This window comes from Accipiter gentilis, chromosome 26 (assembly GCF_929443795.1).
Source record: "Accipiter gentilis chromosome 26, bAccGen1.1, whole genome shotgun sequence".
Classification (NCBI taxonomy): Eukaryota; Metazoa; Chordata; class Aves; order Accipitriformes; family Accipitridae; genus Astur; species Astur gentilis.
Genome location: NC_064905.1, coordinates 16,205,267 through 16,226,316, shown reverse-complemented (window position 1 = coordinate 16,226,316; position 21,050 = coordinate 16,205,267). Strand labels below are relative to the sequence as shown.

General features: G+C 59.3%; 2 protein-coding genes across 8 annotated transcripts; one reads left to right on the top strand and one right to left on the bottom strand.

The window, feature by feature from the left end:
• The first annotated feature begins 588 nt into the window (after nt 1–588).
• On the top strand, nt 589–8,931 carry LOC126051004 (cationic amino acid transporter 2-like). Of its 5 annotated transcripts, XM_049829619.1 has the most exons (12): nt 597–1,401; nt 2,589–2,961; nt 3,066–3,221; nt 3,485–3,653; nt 3,906–4,042; nt 4,439–4,661; nt 5,158–5,294; nt 5,685–5,787; nt 5,919–6,061; nt 6,451–6,617; nt 7,248–7,356; nt 7,607–7,879. In XM_049829619.1, exons 1-12 carry the CDS (start codon nt 1,393–1,395, stop codon nt 7,759–7,761), a joined length of 1,881 nt encoding a protein of 626 aa, XP_049685576.1. In that variant the 5' UTR covers nt 597–1,392; the 3' UTR covers nt 7,762–7,879. The 5 variants fall into 5 exon arrangements, with proteins under 5 accessions (XP_049685572.1, XP_049685576.1, XP_049685575.1 ...); XM_049829615.1 differs by lacking the exon at nt 6,451–6,617 and having other exon boundaries at nt 589–1,401; nt 7,607–8,931; XM_049829618.1 differs by lacking the exon at nt 597–1,401 and having other exon boundaries at nt 1,421–2,961.
• Nucleotides 8,932–9,077: 146 nt separating this feature from the next.
• On the bottom strand, nt 9,078–18,437 carry CCDC69 (coiled-coil domain containing 69). 3 transcript variants are annotated; one of them, XM_049829620.1, is made up of 9 exons: nt 18,236–18,437; nt 13,029–13,098; nt 12,428–12,591; nt 12,102–12,171; nt 11,837–11,910; nt 11,508–11,609; nt 11,041–11,160; nt 10,696–10,793; nt 9,078–10,524 (listed from the first exon to the last, which is right to left on the bottom strand). In XM_049829620.1, exons 1-9 carry the CDS (start codon nt 18,281–18,283, stop codon nt 10,272–10,274), a joined length of 999 nt encoding a protein of 332 aa, XP_049685577.1. In that variant the 5' UTR covers nt 18,284–18,437; the 3' UTR covers nt 9,078–10,271. The 3 variants fall into 3 exon arrangements, with proteins under 3 accessions (XP_049685577.1, XP_049685579.1, XP_049685580.1); XM_049829622.1 differs by having other exon boundaries at nt 9,081–10,524; nt 12,467–12,591; XM_049829623.1 differs by having other exon boundaries at nt 9,082–10,504.
• Nucleotides 18,438–21,050: the final 2,613 nt, after the last annotated feature.

Sequence of the window (21,050 nt, the reverse complement as noted above, 5' to 3'; positions counted from 1 at the left end):
GCTTTAGGTGCTCTAGAGCTCTTCCTTGCTTTGTTCCTGCATGGCTGATGTCCACTTCCTCTGCTCCTTGCAAGCTGAAGGCTAGAGGGTGTGCTGAACTACATCACAGGTTAAAAGGTTTTCATCCCCAAATACTGTAGGCAGACTCAGCCTGTGCACTGTTTACAATAAAATAAAAGTTAGTTCCTCACCCCAAAATACCAGCTCCCAGCATTTCCTCAGAGCTCAGACTTCATCCTTTTCTCCCAAGGTATTTAAAGACCAGCCAGGTCCCACCATAACTTCCCCCTATCCCCTCCCTGCTAGGAGCAGCCCTACAGGACAGCTGTGCTGGGCATTGAGAGCACGTATATGCCTTACTGGTCCTGATCAGCCTCACCTGGGACCCCCACCCACACAAGCCTGGACCCCCATTTAAGCCCAGCCCTGAACTTACCCTGGTCCTTGCCTGTGTGCTGCCATTTAGCCCCTGTGGGCTGTATCCTAGGAAGGAGGCACTGTGGCAGGGTTATTTCTGGTACCCATTTTATTCCACATAGAGGAGCACCTATGCCTTGTTGCATCCTTGCAACCCTCTGACTAGGACAGGACCTGGGGAGCCCAGGGGCTAGAGCAGGCATTGCTTGGGCTGAGAGCTGCAGCCCCAGCCCTGCTCCCAGGGCAAGGTTGGATGGGTCAGGGATGGATGGTTTTGCTGTCTGCTCTGTTACAAGCTGTGCTTGAGCCAATTGGGTACTTCTTTTCTTCATCTGAGGCTGCTGCCTCTATGTAACGGGGCTGTGACAAGGTCTCGGTGTCCAAATACTTGGCAAGTGCAGGCAGACTCAGGACTTTGCTTCTGGGAGCTACAGCTGGATGTGCTGCTGCAAACATCCCATGGAGCTGGGTCTGTGCTACTTTGCCTTGCTGCTGCAGTCAATTCTTAGATGTGCCGACTTCCCTCTGTGTTCCCTGGGGACAGCTCAGCCTAGGTATGGTCACAGCTGTAGGTATGTGCACCCCTACATCCTGACTTGGCTGTGGTTCTGCTCTTCTCCGCCTGGATTTCCTCCAAAACCTGCTCCACAGATTGAGGTGAGGGTCCCGATGTGAGGGAGTGGGCACAGAGGGAAGAGGTTCCCCCTTCCACCTGCACAGGCAACTTTGAAATGTTAATTAAAGTCCCTCAATAATGCCTCTGAGCCTATTAGCATTGCAGGCTTGTGTGTATGATTTGGAAGGCGTTGTGGGAAAAATATTTCTGCATAGATTTCCCATTGTGCAGCCTGGAGTGGTGGTCAGCTGGGGGAGGGCCAGGGTGCTCCCAAAAGGGATTTAAGGGGAGAGTGTAACTGAGCCTGCCTGGTACTCGCCCTTCCCAGCGGCTCGCAGCTGGAGCAGTTTGCCCAAAGGATGGCTGGAGTAAGTAGTGTTTGCAGAAGGGAAAATCATCAGGGCGAGATGCCCTGGGTGGGACTGGTGTTTTACAGCGGGTGGGTGCTGCTGGGAGGTGGGCAGCGGTGGCCTTGGGCAGCGGCTCTCCAGCCCCCAGGAGACACAGCGGTTGTCCTGGAGGTTGGGGCTTCTCTGTGCCACAGGGGCTTAAGCACCTCATCCTGCGGGTCAGGGTGCTGGGCACTGCCCCAGGATGGTCCTTGTCCCCTCCGAGCTCCATGCCACAGCAGGGACCACATGGCCCTGTGATCTTTGGTGCTGCTGGGATGTAACGGTGGGCAAGGTTTCCAGCCAGGTCCCTGGCCCTGTAAGTAGCAGATTATGGGATTTGAAGCATGCAGCGTGGACTTTGCTTTGCTGTGGGGTAACCTGGAGGTCCTGGAGGCACCATGTGGATGTGGAGGCATGCAGCCCCCCTTTCTCCGGTCCTGGGAGCTCCTGGGGAAGGATGGGCAGGATGGGGGAAGGCACACCAATTCCAGGCATGCCATGCCAAGCACCTTGCTTGCCCCAAGCACAAATATCTCACAATTTTGGGTTTCTGCTGGGTTGACATCCCCATCTGTGACCCAAGCAAGCCACAGCATTACTGTACAGGCTGATGGCCTGTCTGAGCTGTGCCATTGACCCACAGTTACGGGTGCTGTGGGAGCATCTTCAGCTGGGCAGATGGGCCCTTCTTGATGCACCAGCTGCTCCAGGAGCAGAGCATCTCCCATCCCTCCTTCTCTGGTGTGGTTTCTGCATTTCAAATAGTGTCAGCATCACAGCTGGGACAGTGCTGGCTGTGCGTCCCTGCTGGGGATGCTGCTGGAGCAATAGGACTTTCTGAGCTGGCAGGAGGACAAGTAGGTGTCCTTGTCCCCTCTCATCATAGCATGAATCGGACAGAGCCCAGCAAACCCCAATCATGCACTGCTCCACTTCTCACCAGGGTTGAGAGAGCAACATAGCCACTTTAGCTCCATCTTGTTCCAAAATGGGCTGCTTTTCTGGCAGAGACAGAAACCAGGCAGCACCCAGGGAGTCCAGAAAGCACCGTGTGGATGGCTGGAGCTGCAAGGAAAATGTTCAGGCTGGGTTTGGGTCACATCCCCAGGGCAGTGCCCGCAGGGCAGCAGCATCCTCACGCCTGCTGCTTTCCTCTCCTGCAGATGCCGTGCTGGGGCTGCCTTCTCTCTGTTTCGAAGATGCTTTCCCGCAGAAAGCAAGTCCCAGTTGGCTTGGAGGGCTCCAGCCTTCGCCGCTGCCTCTCCACCGTGGACCTCATCGCCTTGGGAGTGGGCAGCACGCTGGGGGCTGGTGTCTACGTCCTGGCAGGGGAAGTGGCTAAGACCAGCTCTGGCCCGAGCATCGTCCTTTCTTTCCTGATTGCAGCCATGGTGTCTGCTCTGGCAGGGCTGTGCTATGCTGAATTCGGGGCCCGCGTGCCGCTGGCTGGGTCCGCCTATCTTTACAGCTACGTGACAGTGGGTGAGCTGTGGGCGTTCATCGCTGGGTGGAATCTGCTGCTGTCCTATGTCATTGGTATAAGGCCCTTTTGATCCTTCCATCTTTGCTTTGCATTTGGGGCTTTGCTGGGTGTCATTCCCAGACCCCACAGAGCCACCATCGCTGCCCCCTCTCCCCAGGTACCGCCAGCGTTGCCCGGGCCTGGAGTGCTACCTTTGACCAGCTCCTTGGCAAGAAGATGGGGAGGTTTTTGGGTGCTCACGCGGCCATGAGCTCTGTGGGGCTGGCAGAGCACCTGGATGCCTTTGCCGCTGGTCTGGTGGTCCTGTTGGCAGGTAGGATGCTTCCTGCCGTGCCGCCCTCCATCATGTGGCATGTGCTTCTCACCCCACCGTGGGCTCTTCAGGATGGTGCTGAGCCCTCTGAGGCTTTGCCATTTCCCTGGGCGAAGAATGAGGAATACAAGGGGAATCTGGGGAAACCTGCAGATTCTCCCAATTGTACCACTGTTGCCCCTTTTCCACCCTCCCCAGTAATGTCTACTCTGGGCCTGGTGTCATCCAGGGGGCTTGGCCAGTTTTGTTCTTTTTGTCCCCAGGGCTTCTTTCCTTTGGAGTGAAGGAGTCCACCACGGTCAACAAAGCCTTCACAGCTCTCAACGTGCTTGTCCTGCTCTTTGTCACAGTGAGTGGCTTCATCAAAGGCGACCTGAGCAACTGGAAGCTCAGGGAGGACGACCTGCCACGGGCAGCTGCCCACAAGGCTGGGTATGAGGGGCTGTGCTGCCTTCAGAGGGGGATGGGGGTGGCTGGCTCATCCCCCTAATGCTTTATCCCAGGAAATCCCACTTTCTGTCATTTCTCCCTGCCCTGTTGGCAATGCATCAAATAGCCAAAGCCCTAAGCCCTGCTGGGTTGATGCTGGAGGGGCGAGTAGGTTGGAGGGACTGTTCAGCCTGACCCCATTGCACTGACCCTTCTGCACTGCCTGATTCTTCTTCCTCCTCCTCCTCCTCCCAGGAACCAGTCTGTGGCTGCCAACATGACCAGTGCCTTTGGGGTGGGAGGCTTCATGCCCTATGGCTTCACTGGCACCTTGGCTGGAGCCTCTACCTGTTTCTATGCCTTTGTTGGATTTGACTGCATCGCTACCACGGGTAAGTGAGGCAGGGAGAGATGCTGGTAGGACCCTCCCCGTGCAGGCTGGGGAGCCAGGGCAGTGATTCTCCCTGCAGCCCCTGGAGCTGGTGTAGGGCTGGGCTGGGAATAGGCACATCCCTGGCTCTGTGCCGCAGCTGCTCTCTCGTACCCTCTGTGCTCAGAGGAGGAACTATAAGAGTCCATGTGGTGTGATTGGGCTAATCCTGAAGCAGAGACAGTCCCTGTCCCCATAACCCTGGAGCCCAGGAGGTCTAGTGGTCCTTGCTAGAAGGTCTCTGTGTCCCATCTCATGGGGGGGATACAGGATATGCTCTCCAGCCTGAGCTGGGCTCTTAGCATGCCATGCATGTTAAATGAGCATCTGTTTTTACAGCTGAGCTTGTCATTCCCAGGGGAAGAAGTGAGGGACCCACAGAGATCCATCCCCATGGGCATCATCCTCTCCCTTCTCATCTGCTTCCTGGCATACTTCGGGGTGTCTGCCGCCCTCACCTTGATGATGCCCTACTACCTCCTAGACACCATGAGCCCGCTCCCAGCGGCTTTTGAATACATTGGCTGGAGCAGCGCAAAACATGCGGTGGCTGTGGGGTCACTGTGTGCCCTGACAACCAGGTGAGGGGAGTCCTCTGATGGCAGCTCTGTGGCTCAGAGCAAGGTTGCGCTGGAGCTATAACACATCCAGGGGCTATCCTCAACCCCTTCTTTCTGGCTCCCCTGCTTGGCCAAAGTCCCTCAGCCCTTCCTCACAAACCCTGTTGCTCCCACCCTGGCCCCTGCGGATCAAGGAGAGCAACCAACCCCCCTGACATTCTGCTTTTAGCCCAAAGTTGGAGGAAGTGTTCGGCTGTTTGGTGGCACCGTGACCGCAGGAGCAGGCTGGGGTGTCTCGGCATGCACAGGGCTCCTGGTCACCTGTGGACATGACTTCCCCGATATTGTCCCTCATCTGATGGTGAGGGAGGTGATGGTCTTGTCAGTGTGGTCTTGAGAAGGGCATGGACTGTACAGATGAACGGGAGCTCCCTTGGCACCCAAGGAGGAGCAAAAGGCAGGATGGCAGCTCCCGGATGCCTGCCCTCTTTTCCCCCATCTCCTCCCCTCTCTGCAGCCTCCTGGGCTCCATGTTCCCCATGCCACGGATCCTGTATGCCATGGCTCGAGACGGGCTCCTCTTCAAACCTCTGGCCAAAGTGAATTGCCGTCAGTGCCCGGTGGTGGCAACGCTGGTGTCTGGAGCAGTGGCAGGTGGGTGAGTGTTTGGGTTACCCCTTAACCTTCAGCAGGGCTTAGTGGATGTCCTCTTTCAGCAGGACAACACAGATCCCCTAGCTTGCCTGTAGCTTTTTGAGCAATATCTCTCCACCCAGAGAGAGGTGTCCTCACTGTGGGTGAAGACAGTTTGGCCTTGATGCTGTCCTGGACACCGGTTCAGCCTCTCTGAGCTGCCAGGCAGGAGGCGGCAGGATGCTTTGCACTAGTGACCGAAACACCACCAGCTCGTCAAGGTGCTTGAGTCCTGTTGCAGCGGGTGTCAGGGGGATACAGGGGGACAGAGGGATGAGCGTGGCTGAGATGGGCATAGCAGCAGTGCTGCCAGCTCTGCCGGGAGGTTGAAAGGGCTTCTCATCCCCGCAGCTCTTCTGGCCCTCCTCTTTGACCTGAAAGCCCTGGTTGACGTGATGTCCATTGGCACGCTGCTGGCCTACTCGCTGGTGGCTGGCTGTGTGCTGCTGCTCAGGTGAGACTGCTGAGAACAGGGGACAGGGCTCGCCCAATTTCTGACGCTGGCCATGCCCGGGACAAGGCACTGGCCTTGGTGCGCTGCAGGTGCATGCTCAGGTGCTTTGACATCCTATATCTGCTCCTCAGGTATCAGCCTGGACCCGGCACTTGGGACACTCCTGCGGAGAAGGTCCCGGCTGTGCAGCTCTGGTGGAACCATCTTGTCCGACCACCTCTGCATCCCACGCCGTGTTCCTCTGCTGTGGTGGCCTGGGCTCTGACAGCCGTAGGTACGCCTGGGAGCGATGGATGGGCTTTATGGGGAGCTGGCGTGGGGGGACCCACGGGGGACATAGTTGCTGTAGCACTGGCTGGCAGGTTCCTGCTCGCAGAAAACTACCCGGCAGCGGGATGCAGGCAGGGTCTGCCTGGCTCCCTCCTGCCCTCTCCCGACTGCTGTCCGGCTGGCTGCCCCAACGGGACCTTGGGAAACCTCCCACTCCCTCTGCTTCCTAGGCTGGAGGAAAAAGCTAAACCCACCATGACAAGCCACCCAGGCCTGTCCCCTGGTTGTCCTTTTTCCCTCCCACCATGGCAGCCAGCCTGCCGCATCCCGGGAGAGGGTCGGGCTCAGCCCGGGGAAGCGCTGCCCTGACACGCTGCCGTGGTCCCTCCGCAGCCGCCCTGGTCTGCGCCCTGAGCTGGCTGAGCACCGCAGGGCTGCCCTGCCTCCGGGCTGGGGGTGCTTGGTGCATTGTCACTCTGGTTTTGCCTCTCCTGGGGATCCTGGTGGCAGCTCTGCTCGTCTGGAGGCAGCCTCAGAGCCGGGAGAGAGCATCCTTCATGGTGAGCACAGAGCTGAGCCCTTGGGGACTGTCCCCAGGGAGAAGGACCCAGGGGATGGAGGAGAGGCAAGTGCCACAGCTCTGTGGGGAAAGGGTTACGTTGCACCGGGGGGGGTGTTTCCTCTGCTTCAGGTCAGGCAGACTTTTGCTGCATCCACCTTGAACAAAGCGCATCAGGCAGCTCGCTGGTGTAGGGAGCACAAGGGCTGCCTCGTTCTTCCCCCTGTGTCTCACAGGCCAAAGGGGCACCTCCTGCAGCCCCAGCCGAGCCCAGTGCCTGCTGCATGAACCAGAGCTGCTCTTCAGTACAAAAACCTGGTCCTGACACCCTGGATTGGTTTTGCTAGTGGTTTACTGCCTCCCCCTTAAATCCTGCAGCACCTCCTGCCCTGGTGCAGGACCTGTCAACCAAACCACCCTCCACGAGCATCCCTTTCCAGCACAGGCTGCAGTCCCAGCTCGGGTCTCTGAGCCTCACAGCCCGATGGCCAGGCTGGGCTTCCCCTTGCCTGTCGGCAACTAGCCAAAGCAGCAAAAAGAGCCCAAGTGGGCTGTGAAACCTCTGCCTGTGGGTGGGCCGGTGCCTCTGGGCAAAGGCATGATCCTGTTGTCTTGTGCTTGGTCCCTGTAGGTTCCCTGCCTGCCCTTCCTGCCACTCCTCAGCATCACCATCAACAGCATCCTGATGGCCCGGCTCAGTGTGGCCGCTTGGCTGCGGTACCTGCTCTGGATGGCCATCGGTAAGCTCAGCCTCCCTTGAGGTCCTGGAGCTGGTGGCAACCTCTTTGGGTGAAGCATAGGTGGTTTGAGAGCCCGAGGGGTTAATGCTGGCTGCAGAGCGGTGGTGGGCAAATGGAGGAGATGCTGTATTTTAGGGTCAAAGGGTGGTGGGAGCACCTCATCCTCTGATGTGTGGCCCAAAGGAGTGTGAACTTTGTGGCTGGGAAGGAAGAGAGAGGACCCCCCCCAACCTATTCTGCCTGTTCCCAGGTTTCCTCATTTACTTTGGCTATGGGATCTGGCACAGCACCGAGAGCCGCCGGCCCAAAGGGGCAGCCCCCCAGGAGCCGCCGGGAAGCACGGCCATAGAGGTGTCCCGAGAGCCCTGTGGGACTGCCTGGTGCCCATCTGCTCCAGGGCAATAAAAGGAGATGGGCTGGTCCCAGAGCGCCTGGCTCCCTCCACCCTGTGCCCAAGGGGCAAAGAGGCCCCTTGGGCTGAAGGTCCCATCCCACGGAGCGGCACAGCCCTGACACGAGCCCTGGGTGCTGTTTTCTTTCTTCTGAGTCTGGTGAACTTCTCTGAGCAACCTGAACCCTCATGGCAAGCCCCTGCTGAAGGAGTTTTGTTTGGAGAGGATAAAGCAGACAAGTGTTCTTGCTGCTGTTATTGGGTTGTGCATTGGTTTTGGTTGGGGTTTTTTTTTGCCTTTGAAACCTCTCCCTGCAGCCCCCCAACTTCTCCCTGTCCCCTTGCCCTCGCTGTCCCTCAGCTGCTCACAGCAGAATGGAGCGGAGGCTTCTCGTGCTGCTCTGACCCTTCATGTTGTCTCAGCACCCCAAGGCAGGCAGGGCTGACCTGCCTGACCCCCTGTGACCACGCAGGCACTGCCTGTGCTGGGCTTTTTCCTCCTTACTGTGGGTAAGTCAACTCCTTTTCTGGATTCATTTATTCCTCCTCCTCGGTTCCCAGCACTCCCCTTTCCCAGAGCTGGGCACATTCCTCTGGGTCCCACGCAGCATGTGCCTTCAGGGGGAAGTGGGATGCAGTACCAGGTGCCTGGAGCAGGATGCCTGACCTTGCCAGCCTCATCTCCCTTTGCCTAGCCATCCTGCTCCCTTCAACTACAGCTAAGCAGGATTTGCTGGGGCAGCAACCTGCCCCATGACCCCTGCTTTGGTGCTGCACCACCTGGTGCGTTCCTCCACATCCTTGAGGTTGCTGCGTGAAGCTGGAGGCTGTCCCACCACCCGTCCTCAGAGCCATGGGGATGTGCAGAGCAGCGGTTGGCTTGGGGGCACATGGGTCTAATCGTCAGGCACCCCCTTTTCCCACTCTGGGCACCCCATGGAGGTTCTCTGTTGAGAGCTGCACCCTGCATCTGTGTTGCCTTCCTAGCTGCCTTGTTCAGCTGATATTTTCCCGATAAGGATGGGAACAAAGGACGGAAGCGGCTGTTGCATTGGCCCCACCAGTTTGGCAGGGCTGGGAGGGTCGGGGTCTGCCCTGTGCTGGGAGCCCATTGAAATGAATGAAACGAGGGAAGGAGCAGGAAAGGGGGACCGGCAGCAGGGGTCTCCTCTGGGACTCCCTTGTTGTGGCTTTGTGGCGCCTGCTCCCACCCACCCTCATCTTCCCCCTGCCCTAGGTGCAGAGCACACAGCCCTGCTGTGAGATGTTCCTGCACGGGTCCCCAAAACCACTGACATGGGATTCTTGAAGCTGCTGCTTCTTATAAACCTGTAATTGTTACAGCCAGTAGCACGTTGGCCTGGTGCACGCACATACACTTACACACACACCCCCCCCGGCTAAACAGCCGTGGGGAGGGGACAGGCCAGTGACAACCCCCGGAGCAGTGACCGTCCCACCACACTTGTGCACCCAGTGGAAAGTACTTGTGTGTATCTAGCCCTGACCCGCAGCCATGCTGGCAGCATCTTCCCCCATGGGGATGCACTGGCTCAGAACAGGGAGGGATGTGACCTGCTGGCAGCTACTGCTGAAGCCTGCTCTCCCTCAGGAGGATGCTCTGCTCCCCACATGCACCTCTAGGCATGCACTCTCTGCCTGGTTTTTTGGGACAAGATGGGGCTGGTGGTGCTGCTGATGGGCAGCGGGGACAAGGAGGGCTTGGCATCCCTGTGGTAGTGAGTGGGGGCACACCTGGGCTGCAGGAGCGATCCCTGGGAGCTGTTTGCTGAAGATGGAGGAGGTGATGGGGAGAGGAAGGCACGCGTGGGAGTCCTGCCTGGCCCTCCTCCCCAGGGAGCGAGGCAGGTCCTGGGCAGGGGAAGCCCTGCTTTCACTGGAAATGGCAGGAATGGGTGGCATTGGCTTACAGTAGCCTGAGCAGGAGGCCAAGCCCCAAAATGGGACAGGTTGACATGGTTTATAGCAAGGGCAGCACTGGAGGTGGCAGATATACCCAACTGCACCTGTCCCTCCTGCTCTTTGCTGCTGCCCCATGAAAGCCTCCGTGGCTCAGCCCTGGGTTTGGCCACGCATTTCCCAGGGATGCTCCCCAGGGAGCAAGGTACCTTAATACCACGTCCGCAGCACCCTCCTCATCCTCCCAGTGCTCATCCCCATTCCAATGACCACCTCATCTTCCTCGCCTCGCTCCCTCAGGCAGCCCTGACGCCGGTTGCGCTCAGAGCCAAGCGTTGGGTCGGATCCAGCCCAATGCCTGTCTGCGTGTCCTGGCTGACCCCTTTTACTCCCGGAAAGCCCCCCACAGCCTCCCACCAGAGGAAGGGGTTGCAGGGATGGCATGGGGGGGGGGGGGATGGCCGGAGTCCCCCTCCAGCCTTACGCAGGCTGGGGAAAGGCAAGCGCAAGTGTCCTGTGAAACGCTCCATCACCCCGGTCGGACGGGGATGCCCCGGGAGCCTGCCCCGGTAGCGGGGGCACTTTTGTGAGAGCAGCCCTGGGCTCACACGCCTGGAGGAAAGCCCCGACAGCCCCCCCGGCAGCGTGCGGTGCCGGTTGGCGGTGTGCTACGTGGCGATGAGGGGCACCTCGGTGGCGGCGATGGGGAAGGGGGTGCCGTCCCCCCCGTTGAGCATGCGGTACAGCAGCTCTTCTTTCTCGCGGCGAGCCTGCTCCCGCAGCTGCGCCTCCTTCTCCAGCGCCCCGCGAGCGGCCAGGAGCTCCTCCGAGAGTTGCCTGCGGGCAAACGGCACACGCTGCCGGAGCCACCGGGAAAAGCGTCCGTGAGCCCCCTCCGTTCCCTGCAAAGCCGCCGGTGGCACGGCAGGCTGCGATGTATTCCCCCCCTTGCCGCTGGCATCTCTCCCCCCATTGAAGATTCCAACTGTGCACCGGGGAGTTGGTGGGCCCGTGGGACCAGCACTTACCTCGCCATGACCAAGTGGTTCTGGGTGCGAACTTGCAGGTCCTCATTCTCCTGCTGGAGAGTCTTCACCTTCTCCTCCAGCAGAAGGTTCCTCTCCACCTGGAAGGGGGGCGCGAGGGTGAGGAGGGAGACGGAAAGCACCTCCAAAACCCCCGCCACCCCATCTTGGGGAGAACGCTGGCTTGGTGGGAGTGCGGTGGCATTGCACTCGTGTCCCCTTCCCACTCCAAGAGAGGAACCGGGCTCCATCCACCTCCACTTCAGCTGCAATTTCTGGTCGGGATTCAGGTGGGGAAAAGAGATGGAAAAAGAACAGCCCACCCGTGACCTCCCCCTTTCAACCCACCACAGTCTCGAGGTTCAGCAGCTTCTTGTCCAGGCTGTGGATGTGCTCGTTCTTCATCTCAATGACAAAGTGCAGGCTCTCCAGCTCCTGCTCCCAGAAGGGGCTGGGACTCCCGTGCTCCTGCGGGGCACAAGGGGTGCAGCAGCTCCAGCAAGGTGGGCACTCGGGGCATCTGCCACGGTTTAACCCCTCCACGTGTCCCCAGTGGGCCAGGGCTCTCAGCTGGGGCCCTGCATGGCCCAGGATGGGTCTGTACCCACAAGGCACCACATTTCACCCATCGCTTGTGTTCAAGGGACCCCAACAGCCCGCGCACCTCCCAGGAACAGGGCTTTGCTCCCCACTTCAGCTGTCCTATACCCCCCCGGCTCCAGCCCCCTCTGCTCTCGGGGTCCATCACAGAAGCACCCCTGGCTTTGGACCAGCACCCCAGAGGCAAGTCCCCTCCCTGACACCCTTCCCCGCACCTGGATGTGCTTCTTGTAGTCTGTGCTCAAGAGCGACTCCTCCACCCGCTTCATCCTCTCCTGGAAGGACTTCAGCTGGGAATTCAGCACCTGGATCGTCTCCTAGGGCAGCCGGGGAAGAAGCAGGATGAGACGTGTCTCTTCCTGAGCAGGGGCACTGCTGGGCTACGGCCACCCTGATGACCCCAGGGCTGGAGGAGCCTGCGAGGTCCCCAGGCACATCGGGGATGGAGGTGGCCACCAAGAAGCTTGGGGAACCGTGGCTGAAGAGCAGATGGTCCTCAAGCCCTCCACAAGCACCCCCTCCCCAGGGATTTCTCCGCAGATACCTGTAGGGCTGCCTGGGACCTGTGGTAGGACTCTGCCAGCAGCACCTTCTCCTGCTCATGTGCTCTCTGGAGCTCTGCAGGGGGGACATGAGCCGAGTGTCACTGGCGTGGGGACACTGGGGCAGCGAGTACCACCTGAGCCCCCCAGTGCCATGGAGCAGGGGGGCAGCATCCCCACGACCCCACGTGAAGCCAGAGGGGCGCTGGCATCGGTGGGGGGAGCGGGGAGGGGGGCTGCGGGAAGCCCTGCTGTCCCAGCACGCACCTTGCAGGGTTTCTGTGTGCTCTCTCCTCAGGGCATCAAACTGCTCCTCCAGGTCTTTTCCCTTTTCCACCTGGGAAGCAGGAAGATGACAAACCCTACACGTCTGACCCAGCATTAAGGGATGCTCTGGCCCTCCCCACCCGCAGTGACTCATTGCCAGACGGCTCTAGGCTTCCTAAGCCCTTCCTAACACATTCCTTCTCCTGAAAACAGGAAAGCCCAGCCCAGCGTGTGCCAGGTCCATGATCGCTGCTTGGGAAGTCCCAGCCAGCCACACGCTCCCTGCCTGGCCGCTGCCCCCAGCAGCACCCGCCTTTTCGACCGACCTGGTTGTTAATGTCCTGGGTGATTCTCATGGTGCCCACCTGGCTGGCATCCCGCAGCCGCTTCTCCTCCTCCTCCTGACCTTGGAGGAGTCTCGTGCTCTCCGTCCGCTCGTCTCGCAGTGCTGTCTTCTCCTTCCCATCCTCAGGCAACAGGGTGGCATTGGCTGCAACGCAAATGCAGCTGAAACGGGGCCGGCTGCATCCTGCTAACCAGGCTGCATGGGTGTCCTGGCAGCCGACCTGCCAGCGTGGTGGCCAAAGTTCAGCCCCTGTCCTCTTCCCGCTGGACAAATACCTCCCCCTCATCTCACTGGTGCAAATTAGCACTAATTGGGATGGCGCTGGCAGGCTCAGAGAGGACACACAGTTCATTAGGACTCCTGCCCTGGGGACACCCTGTCTGCCTGAGAGGATGGGATGCCATCGTCTCTGGGATGCCATCTGGTCTGCCCACCTGCACCAGTGCCATGTGGAGGCTGCAGCCATCATCCCCATCCTCCACAGCCCCGGCACAGGCTGGCAGCCCTGCGGTCTGTCCTACTGCTTTCTTAATATCACACCGAGAAAGCACAGCGGGGAGGGGAGACACACATTTTCTCACCGTTCTCTGTCTTCAAGGCCGTGAGCTCCTGGGAAGCCGGTTCCCTCTGCTGCTGGGCTTTTAGCTGTCTCTGGCAGAGAAAAAGGGGACTGGAGCAGGGGGGGACAAAGCGGGGGCAGGTGGCTGCAGGCAGAGGACACCCTGCAGCCAGGCACCCTGCGCTGAGCACGCTTCAGCCCTGCTAAAACACGGGTGCTCGAGCAGCAGTGGTCCCTCCCCAACGCCTTGCCCTCTGCCAGCCCCGAGCACCCATGGGTGCGCACGCACCGCCTGGCAGGCAGCCCCGAGCTCGTGCTGTTTCCCGTGGCATGGTCCGCCACCGGCTGCAAAACCTGGGGGATGCTCACAACCCCCCTTGCCATGGTGCTGGTGCAAAATAGGCTCCGGTAGCAAAATATTTGGTGGGGGAGAGCAGGCAGCACTTGGCAGGGCTCCGGCTATGGCGCTTCCTTGCCACCCTCCTCCTGCCCCGGGATGCTCGGGATCAGCCTGGTCCCCGGCACCTTGCAGCACCCCAAACACACCCCTCTGCCGGTGCTTTACACAGCTGGGCTTTGACACAGCCCGTGCTGGAGCAGGAGTGAGAAATTAAAAATAACCATAAATCAGAGGCGATGCTGACCCCGTGCAGGGCTGGCAACAGGCGAGGGCTGGCGACGGCACAAGCAATGACCTCAGGAGCGGAGGAATGTGCTGCTCGGCCCCGCGCACTCCCGCACGCTCCCACTGCTGCCGCGGGGCTGATATAACCCAGAACTGGGAGCTGCCTTCAGCAACACAGCTCCGCGGGATGCCTTCCAGCCCTGCATGGGTTTAATTTAGCCACTCGGAGGGGAAGAGGAAAAAAAAAAAAAAGAGGTGGATATATTTTTATCTGTTGCTGAAAGATAGAAGCAGAGCTCGCCTGCTTTCGCAGCTTGGCCTCCCCGGTGAGGGGCAAGTCTTGCCCCTGATGCTCATCACTGGGTCGTGCTTCTGGCCGGGGGTGCAGATGCACCATGAGTGAGGGAATCCACCTGCAGAGACATTGCTCTTCTCCAGCCCCCCACAAAGCCACCCCTAAAAATACCGGTCCCTAACGAAACCAGCCCTGCAGCCTGTGGGGAGCTGGGGACCCCGCTGTGCCGGCCGCACCCCGGCTCGGCCCCGCTGTCAGCAGCATGGCCAAATACAGACCAGATTAGGGAGCCTGGCTTGGGAAAAAAGCGAGGCAAAGCAAACAGGCGTCCCTGCCTCCACCTCCCCTGCAGCCCCCCTTCTGAAGCTGGAGGGAAGCGCAGTTGCCAGACAGAGCAGGAAAACTCTGAGCCTCTGGGAAGCCACAGCTTTATCTTCCCTTCTATGGCGTGAGCGGCCGCGGCGTTGAACGCGGCCCAGGCAGCGGGGTGAGGAGGCACCAGACAGTTGGGATTTGCAGGGTTCGTTCTTGTTGCCGACACGGCTCGACCCTGCAAATGCAGGGTGCGCTGGGATGCTGCCAAACCCTGCAGCCCTGCTTGCAAAGGGTCCCAGCCTGACCCTGCACCCATCTCATGCTGATGTGCATCTGCCTGCTATTTAACGTACCCCGTGTCCTTGTGCTGGGTTTTGGAGTCTGGGGAGGGGGGGGTACATGAGAGAGTCGGGGCTCTGCAAGCCCGGGGGCATCACGGGAACCTCAAAAGCCCCCTCCAGGTTTTACTGCAACAAAGCAAAGGGTGTGCAAGGAGACCATCCTGGCACGGCAGGGTCACACAGCCCCCAAGGGGTTTGGATGATCTGAGCCTTGCCGGGAGCGGGATGCTGGTACCTCCTCCAGGAGCGACCCCCAAACCTCACCTGCCCAAACTAAACCCCCTCCGCTGCCTGTGTCCCACTTGCTGGCAAAGGCGATGCCCGAGGACAAAGACCCCAGGGCTGGTCACCCCTGATCACCCCCGTAGCATGGGCAGTGTCACCCCAGGGCATTTCCACCTCTCCCCCGTGCCCCAAACCCAGCGGGACGGGGCCTCAGAGCTCCTCCGCTGCTCCAGGAGGGGGATCTGAGACAACTGCACTGAACTCAGAAATGGCTAAAGGGAGCAAGAGGTGTGCCAGCATCAGCAGACAAATCTAAATACCTGCCCCGAGGCTAGGAGCGAGGCAGCCCTCCTACCTCTAGGAGCAATTAAAATAGTGTCTGGAGCTAATTTTACTCCTAAGTACCCAACTGTCCTTTGGGATGAGAGCTCCACCGCCAAAGCCAGGGTGAAAAGCAAAATGTGGCTGAAAACTAACTGAAATATGGAGGCACCTTCTGCTGCCATGGCCAGAGCAGCATCTGGCACCCGTGTCTCTGTTATCGCCCGGCGCATTTTGGAGAGGTGGAAGACAGTCCTGGTATCCGCTGCGTGTGAAAGGAGCAGGTTGGGAGTTGCTCCAGCTGGAACAGCTTTGGCCCCAGGGAAGAAGCAGCCTGAAACTTTCCGCAGGTGCAGGCCATCCGGCAGCGTATCCTGTAAGGTCTCGGCTTGGAAACCTCTGGCTTCAGCTTTGAGGATGCTCATGCCAAAAAATACCTTCTAGCTATAAAAAAAAAAAAAAAGCATCCCCATTCTTAGAACTAAGTATTTCTAATGGTCTGGAGCAAAACTGTTTATGGATGGATTAATCAGGATTTTCAGCAGAACCTGAGGCATCTGGAAAGGTGCCAGTGGTGGGGAGCACCCACGCAGAGGCAGCCAGGACGGTGCGGGCAGCTGCGGGCAGCTGGGTCAGCTGCAGCCTCTGCTTCAGCTTTTAGCATGAGGTGAGCTTTTTGTACTGTATTTTTCTTCCTCTTTTTCTGTTTTACAAGTTAAGCAATTAAACCACGCAACTTTACGGCCAGCGAACGAAATCACAAAAAGACAGGAAACAAGCATTTAAATCCAGACTCTGCTTCTGGGGATGAGGTTTTGCTTTGTGGCTGTAGAGAAGGGGGCCAGGATTTGGCCCACGGCCCTAAAAACTCCCTGGGACCTGCAGCAGATGCTCAGTGCTGCCAGAGCCACGCTGGCACAGGTCCGTGGGACCTGTCTTCGACTCTGCTGCTGTTTTTCCTCCGGCGACGGTTGTGTTACAAGATGGCTATCGCCTCTCGTACAGTCAGATCTGTGCCACAAACCGTACGCAAACCCTTCACGCCGTTGACAGCCCCGAGTTTTGCATCCTGACCTTTCCCCGGCTCCTGCTGCTACATATAGTTCCTATATCTCCAAAATAAGTTCACTCCAGCCCTGGAAGGCGGCCAAGCCTCAGCCCTGATCTTTCGGGAAGGTGTCTTGGCCTCTCTCACGCTGGGAGCACGACTGAAGGGCGAGCGGTGACCATGAGCGACTAAGCCCAGGCGGATGGAGCCAGAGGGGAAGGGACCCCCGGGGACAGTGCCCGCAGCTGGGGGCCGGGCTCTGGCCCCGGCACCTGCGCCCGTGCCCCCTTATCACCCCGCTGCCCACAGACCGGTGACGGGAAGGACGAGGCTGCCAAACCACCTCCCCCGGGGCACTCAGCGGCGCCTGGTATGCCGTCCGCCCACCGGACCCAGTCCAGCACGGGCTCCCCAAGGTCACCTCCAACCTGGGACTGGCCCCAAAAGCCTACGTGGCCCCCAGCCCCATGACAGCCCCCAGCCCCGTGATGTGCACCCAGGATGTGCCTGGGCTCGCCCCTGGGGTTTGAGGGCTCCCCCATCCCCAAGCAACCCCAAGGAACCAGCTCTGCGAGTGCACCCCTCAGCAGCGGGAGGGTGGAGGTCTCCCATCCCACCTTTTGGTACCCTGGACACGAGAACCTGGGCAGGAGCAGCTCGATACCCGCCCTTACCCCTTTTTGCCATAAAGGGGATTTTTGATGCTGCTTTCGGGATTAGCTTGCAATTTAGTCACGGCAGCAGGGCTGTTTTATGGGGCACAAATTGCGGTGAGCAGCGCCGCAAGGCTGAGCAGAAAGCTTGAGAGCGGGCAAGTGCAGGAAGGGAGGCGACTGCAGGCAAATGACTGACTCAAATTTCCGCATTTCGGTAAATGTGTGATTCTCAACATCTGGGCCCTCGGGGCTGCTGTTTCTCCCTGTGCCATGCTCCTTCTTGGGAGCTCTCAGAGTCACAAACCAGCCCAGAAGTGTCTGATCTTTTGACATAAGGAGGAGTGGGGGTTTTTTTTCCCATGATATAGGGAAGCAGCCAAGCCTGCAAGTGCTGTAAATAAAGGCACTTGCTGGCTCCGGGGATGTGCAAGCTCCGTGCCTGCTCCCCCCACACATCCCAGCGGCGGCTTGTGCTTTGGCCGCATGGTCCTGGGCAGCCGAGCTCTCACAGCCGCCTCCGCAAAGGGCCGCCCGGGTAAGGGGGCACGCCGGCACCGCGGGCCCTTTCCGACTTTCCTCCTGCCCCTGCCGCCCTTCAGCGACCACAACCCACCGACACCAGCACGCACAGCACAACTTCGCAACTTCACAACTTCACAAACAACTCCTGAGGCTGATGGCAGGGCGATAAGGCAGCATGAGCACGTCAAAAAATAATAATAATTAGCAGGAGATAATTTCTAGACCTTAACTCACAGGAGAGCTCTTCAGCGCAGAGCAATGCACCGAGATCTGCTGGGGACTCGGAGCGTTCCCCTGCAGAAGTGTCGCCTTCAGCACAAGGGGGGACCCGGCACAAGGGGGGGGACCCGACTTTAGGCACAAGGGAGGATGCTGTGGGAGGATGGCAGAGGTCTAGCTGGAGGAACCCATCCCCGTCCTATATGGAACCAGCATTTCCAACAGGCATTGTCACCCCAGAGACTGCACCCCCTTTACGTGCACCCCCGTGATGTGTGGGGGGGGGAGAGCCCGGAGGGGTGCAGGAGGGTGCAGCAGGGCAGGTGTCTGCCAACTCCCGCTGCGCCCCGTGCCGGCTCCCCCACCGCAATGCCGGTGGGGGTCCCACGCAGCGGGGGAAAACCTCCCTGCCCAGCCCCGCAGCTCCCTGGGGCAGCGTGGGGAGGGACCCACGCCGGGTGCCCCCAGCACGCCTCCTCCCCAGCAGTACAAGTGCTCCACGCGAACCCCAGCCCTACGCGAACCCCAACTCCACGCGCGCCCCGACCCCACGCGTGTCCCGATCCCACGCGTGTCCCGACCCCACGCGTGTCCCGACCCCACGCGAAGCCCAGCCCGAGCCCAGCCCAGCAAGACACCCCCCCCCCCCCCGCAGCCGCTACCTTGCCGCCGGCGGGGCAGCACCGCAGGGCGCTGCCGGTGCAGCCCATGGAGCCCCCCCCCGGGCCGGGAGCCCGTTCAGCCGCGGGGCGCGGAGCTCTGCATCCCCCGGAGAGAAGTTTTCCGCTGCCCGGTGGGACCGGGATGGAACCGGGACCGGGACAGGGACGGGACGGGACGAGCCGCCGCAGCTGGCAGGCAGAAAAAAAAAAAAAAAAAAAAAAAAAAAAAAAATTAAAAAAAATTTAATAATTAAAAAAAAAAAAAAAAAAAAGGAGTCCCCGCAGCTGCTCGCAGGCAGCGCCGGGAGAGGGTGCTCTGCACCCCCGAGCCGCGGGCAGGGCCCCCGGCTGCAGCCTGCCCGCCCCCGGGGCTGGCCCTGGGAGCCCGGCGGGGGTGCTCCGGCCCTGGGGGCCCCTCCACCCGAGGGTGTCCCCGCCCTGGCCCCGGGGTGCTTCGTCCCAAGCAGGGTAGTGGGACCCCCCTCGCCCCGGGAACGCACTGTCCCTGGGGTCCCCTGCACCGAGGATGCTACCCCCTGCGCCGGGGGTACTTTGTCCTGGGTGGGGAGAAAGGGGAGCAGGACCCCTGCACCAGGGTTGGGGTCCCGCTGGAGCAGGGCTGCCTCGGGGGGGGCTTCCACTCGTGAATTCCCCCCAGTCCCCCGGGAGAAGGGGCAAAGGCAGGATGCATGCTGGCTTTTGCCATCACGCCGTGAAGTTTCAGCTTGTGCTGGGGTAGTTTGGTAAAAGTGGTGGGGTTTGGGGTGTTTTCTGCTGGCAGGAGCTCTGCTCTGGGGGTAGCTGTGCTGGCTGGAGGGGGCTTTCAGTGTGGTTCATACTGCCTGGGGGACTGCAACCTGGTAACCCCCCCTCTTGAGCATCCCAAACACCCCAAATGCTGGGTCTGGATCCAGGGTGCCCTTTTCCAGGAGGAAATCCTGCGCTTTGGAAATGGATCCCGAAGAGGTAAGGAAACAGATCGGTTTGAAAGTGTCCTGTCTGAAAATTAGAGGGAGTAAAGGCAGGTTCCTCCAAATGTTTTGGTTTTGACGATTTCTTTTTTTTAAATGCTGTGAAATAATAGACATTTCTAGATGAACACACATTCTGACCTGAAAAAATAAGCACTGCCGCTCAGCACTGCTGAAATAGGAGTGTTTCAACCTAGTCACGAGGCCGTGCCCGTATGGAAACACTGCCAGTTTTGTCAACAAATTTCTACTATGACATTTTCCAAATATCCCTTGGGAGAAGTCCAAGCAGCCCGTGGCTCGGGGGCTGCCAGGACACTGGTGTTTTGCCACAGCTCCGGCACTGCTGCCTGCCCAGCCGGCCAGTGAAGGAGCAGAGGTGTATGGTTGCCCCATCACATGCAACTTGGAGGTGTTTTTTCTGCCCTGGTAACCCTGAGACAGGGGAAATTGTGAAACACCACTTGGATAGGAGGGTGGGGAAGGTGAGGGGCAGGCCCATGGCTGCCCCGAGTCTCCCGGGGACTGGTGGGACCAGTTGCCTGGGTGCTCTTGAGTCGGTGCTGCTTAACTTCTGTGAAGTTTCGTGAGTCACAGCAGCTCCCTGGCATCAGCTCCCACCGCTCAGAAACCACTGAAAGCGTCTCTATTCTTATCTCTCCCAGCACTTCTTACATGAGGCAAGTCTCCTTCCCTGCCTGAGAGTACTTATTTGGGCCGAGTAGATCGTTTGTGGGATAAAAAGCTCTGTCAGTGCAAGGTGCTGGTCTCCACCTCTCCAGGGTTAATTCAAAATCCTGGCCCAGACTTTGGAGACTGAAGGCGTACACGGGGAAGCACAAAAGCACATGCGTATTTCCAGGCTTAATTTGCATCGCTGCAAACGATTCATTTGCATCGTGGCTGCGAACAGAAGCAACTGTGTGGGCAGCTGACGAGGAGCCTGCCCAGCTGCCTTCATATCTTGCTGGTGCACGAAGGTCCAGCAGTTTGCACACGTGCTGGTGGTAATTTCTGGTTTTAACTGGAGGGCGCTGGGAGGGTGCACTGGGATACCCCTGTGGCACAAAGTGGGGCTCCAGGTAGGGTTTCTGTTGCTAATGGTGGTGAAAAAACCAGAGGGTTTGGTCACATCAGGCTGAGGCAGCAAGCCAGCAAGGCAGAACTGGGGCTTGGGGATGGAGATGTGCCGCGAGGCCGGCTCCAGCACCCTGTTCCCCAGCCCCTCTGGCATGCCGTGCTCGCCGTGGCAGCTACAACCCCGCACTTCTATAAATCACTAACTTTCGGAGAAGCCGCAACACCAGATCACGTTATATCCTTCCTTCAGCCCGCGAGCGCGTCTGCAAGGCTGCCTGCCAGATGCTCTGCCTGTGCTGCCCCAAAGGTCTCCTGTTTTAGCTTGATTTTAGCCATTTTTCAGTTTCTCCAATCTTTCCTGGGTGGGCTGTACGGGATGTGTCCCTGCTGGAGAGATGTCCCATCTCAGCCCTGCTTCATCTTCCTCCGCCCCGATGCACTGATAACTTGCTCCCTTTGCAGGGCAGCACTTTAAACAGCCAGAAACTTTTCTGTCCAGCTGCTTTCGAGCAAAGCAGGGCCTTTCTGTGGTGGTGTAGGGGTGGGATTCATGGCTGCAGCAACTCATCCCCCTCTCCCTAACCAGAGGAGCCTGGGGATCTGGGGAGCATGTGGGGCTGGGGCTGCTGGAGGCCGCTCGCAGAGGGCTGGAGATAACGGCGACTGTGGCAGCGACGGGATTTCTGCCTGTTCTAAGACAGGAAAGTGGAGGCGGGGTGCAGCAGACACACCTGGGGCAGCTTCCGCTTGTTTTGAAGTTTGCT